This window comes from Wasmannia auropunctata, unplaced genomic scaffold (assembly GCF_000956235.1).
Source record: "Wasmannia auropunctata unplaced genomic scaffold, wasmannia.A_1.0 LD336076.1, whole genome shotgun sequence".
In the NCBI taxonomy this organism is placed as follows: domain Eukaryota; kingdom Metazoa; phylum Arthropoda; class Insecta; order Hymenoptera; family Formicidae; genus Wasmannia; species Wasmannia auropunctata.
This window is the reverse complement of record NW_012026814.1, coordinates 5,069,540-5,072,217: the sequence shown is the minus strand read 5'-3', so window position 1 is coordinate 5,072,217 and position 2,678 is coordinate 5,069,540. Positions and strand designations below refer to the sequence as shown.

Here is a 2,678-nt window from a genome sequence, read left to right as displayed (position 1 = left end):
CGTACGTACGAGAACCTAAAAAAGGTAGGTTCGACTAAGCTTTCCGCTTCCCTCGTTCGCTCAGCCATGACCATACTCGACGGTAAATGGATGAGGGCGGAAGAGCAGCATCATGCGCTGCTATCCTCGCACGGAGCCGAGCTCCAAACGCACGACTACATCGTCGATGACTTCATTGGCGAGATCGAAGGCACTTACATCGATCAACGAGCCAGGCTGCTGGAGATTGAGCAGGCGCTGACCGCCTCAAGCTCCCTCGACGAGAGTCGCCTGATCAAAATGGAGGCGGCGCCCTCACGCCGAGCGCTACCTCGGATTCAGCTGCCGCAGTTCTCGGGAAAGTTCGAGGATTGGCCGGCCTTTAGGGACCTATTCCGGTCCATCGTCTCCGTGGAAGCATCCCTGTCGAAGGTAGAAAAGCTGCACTACCTGAAGACGAGCGTCAAGGGCGACGCCGAGCAGCTCGTCAGAAACTTGCCCACGACGGAGGACAATTTCGACCGCGCCTGGTCAATACTGGCTGAGCACTTCGAGAACAAGCGGCTGCTGGTGAGGTCCTACCTCACTGCCTTCACTTCCTTACCGAAGATGAGGCCAGACTCCGTGGACGATCTAAGACGGATCTTCCATGGCGTAGTGTCCACCGTGGGTGCCCTGGAAGGCATAGGCCGCCCGATCACCGATTGCATGGACCTCTTTGTGCACCTCGTTGTCGAGTTGCTCGACACGAAGACGCGTCGGGAATGGGAGAACTCCCTCGGCCGATCGGCCGTCCCACCGTCGTACGAGGAGCTGCGGGACTTTCTGCAAGAGCAACTTATAACGCAGGAAGTGCTCCGGGTCGTGAAGGTGGACTCTGCCTCCCCCGAAAAGAGTGAAAAATCGTCTCGCACCACCCGCGCGCACCATACCAAGAAGCGGGGATCCGAGCCTAGTCGGGGCTGCCCAGCCTGCAAGCAAAACCACTTCGTCATGATGTGTGAGCAGTACAAGAGGAAAACGCCGCAGGAGCGGCGGGAGCTAGTGGACACCCATCAGCTGTGCCGGAACTGCCTCGGGCGACATCCGGTGGAAGGATGCCCGTCCATGAAGACCTGTGGTAAGTGTGGGGCGCGTCATCACACGTCCCTACATGAGGCCTTCGTAACGTCTTCCGCGGCCATTTCGGGGCCCGGCCCCGCGGCCTCCGTGCACGTCGCGAAACCGCCCGTGGAGTGCGCTCAAGTGCTGCTCGCGACCGCACGGGTCGTCCTGTTCGATCAGCATGGAGTGCGACATCCCGTCCGCGCGCTGGTGGACTCTGGGTCCGAGACGTCGATGATCGCCGAGTCGCTGGCGCAACGCCTGCGCCTGCCGCGTACTCCCACGTCCGTCGCGATCTTCGGGATTGGGGGTCAGCAGAGTGGCGTCTCGCGCGGTCGTGTCACCTTCACGCTCGCGTCTCGAACCGCGCAGACGTCCTTCGAGATGTCCGCCCTGGTGTTTCCGCGGCTAACAGTGTACGGCGGTGCTATCGAACGGGTCACGCGCGTGTGGCCGCACCTGGAGGGTCTCGAGCTGGCGGACCCGGAGTTCCTGGGCCATGACGCCGTGGAGCTTCTCCTTGGAGCGGACGTCTTCGCTCACATCATGCTTCCGGGCCTGCGCCGCGGAGGACCTCTCGAGCCCATCGCCCAGCAGACGCAGCTTGGCTGGATCATTCTTGGTGCTGCAGGCACCGGACACTCAACCTGCGCCATCACGTCGTTGCAATGCTCGTCCGCGGATGAGCTGAGCAGCTTGGTGCGCCGCTTCTGGGAGCAGGAGGAGGCCCCTCTTGCCCCTCTACCGCTTTCGCCTGATGATCAGGAGTGCGAGGCGCACTTCGCCCGCACGCACTCTCGGGACGCTACTGGCCGCTACCAGGTGCGCCTTCCTCTCCGGCCGAGTGCCCCGGATCTTTCCGCAACGCGCCGTGCGGCCGCCCGATTGTTGAGCGTGATGGAACGCCGCTTCTCTCGCGACCCGGACTTCCGCGATCGCTATCATCGGTTCATGGTCGAATATCACGAGCTAGGCCACATGTCGGTCGCCTCTCCTCTTGAAGCTGTAACGCCTGGTCGGGTATGCTACCTACCCCACCACGGCGTCATGAAGGGAGAGGGCAGTGGCGCGAAGATACGAGTAGTCTTCAATGGCTCATCCCGGGTGCTTTCCGACACTTCGTTGAATGCCTGGCTGCTCGCGGGGCCGAACTTGCTGCCTGCCCTTGCTGACGTTCTCACCCGCTGGCGCTTGCACCGATACGTGTTAGCTACCGATATTGAGAAGATGTATCGGCAGATCCTGGTGCACCCGGACGACCGCGACCTTCAGCGCATTCTGTGGGGGGGGGACGCGGTCGGTGAGTACCGCTTGAACACGGTGACCTACGGTCTCGCGTGTGCCCCCTACCTTGCGATCCGCACGCTGCACCAGTTGGCTGAAGACGAGGGCAAGTGCTTCCCCCTGGGCGCTCAGGCGCTCCAGCGGGACACGTACGTCGATGACGTCCTTTCCGGTGCCTCTACTCTGGACGAGGCTCTCCGCCTACAGCAGCAGCTATCTCGGCTGTGTACGGCGGGCGGTTTCCCGCTGCGTAAATGGTCAGCGAATCACGATGCCGTGCTTCAAGGCATATCGCTGGACCACAGAAGCCA

General features: G+C 61.9%; 1 protein-coding gene across 1 annotated transcript in view; it reads left to right on the top strand.

The window, feature by feature from the left end:
• The first annotated feature begins 66 nt into the window (after nucleotides 1–66).
• Nucleotides 67–2,678, top strand: part of LOC105449509 — an 8,138-nt gene continuing 5,526 nt past the window's right edge. Inside the window, exon 1 of the mRNA XM_011688766.1 lies at nucleotides 67–2,653. Coding sequence (XP_011687068.1) covers nucleotides 67–2,653 — 2,587 coding nt within the window. The remainder of the gene's footprint in view (nucleotides 2,654–2,678) is intronic.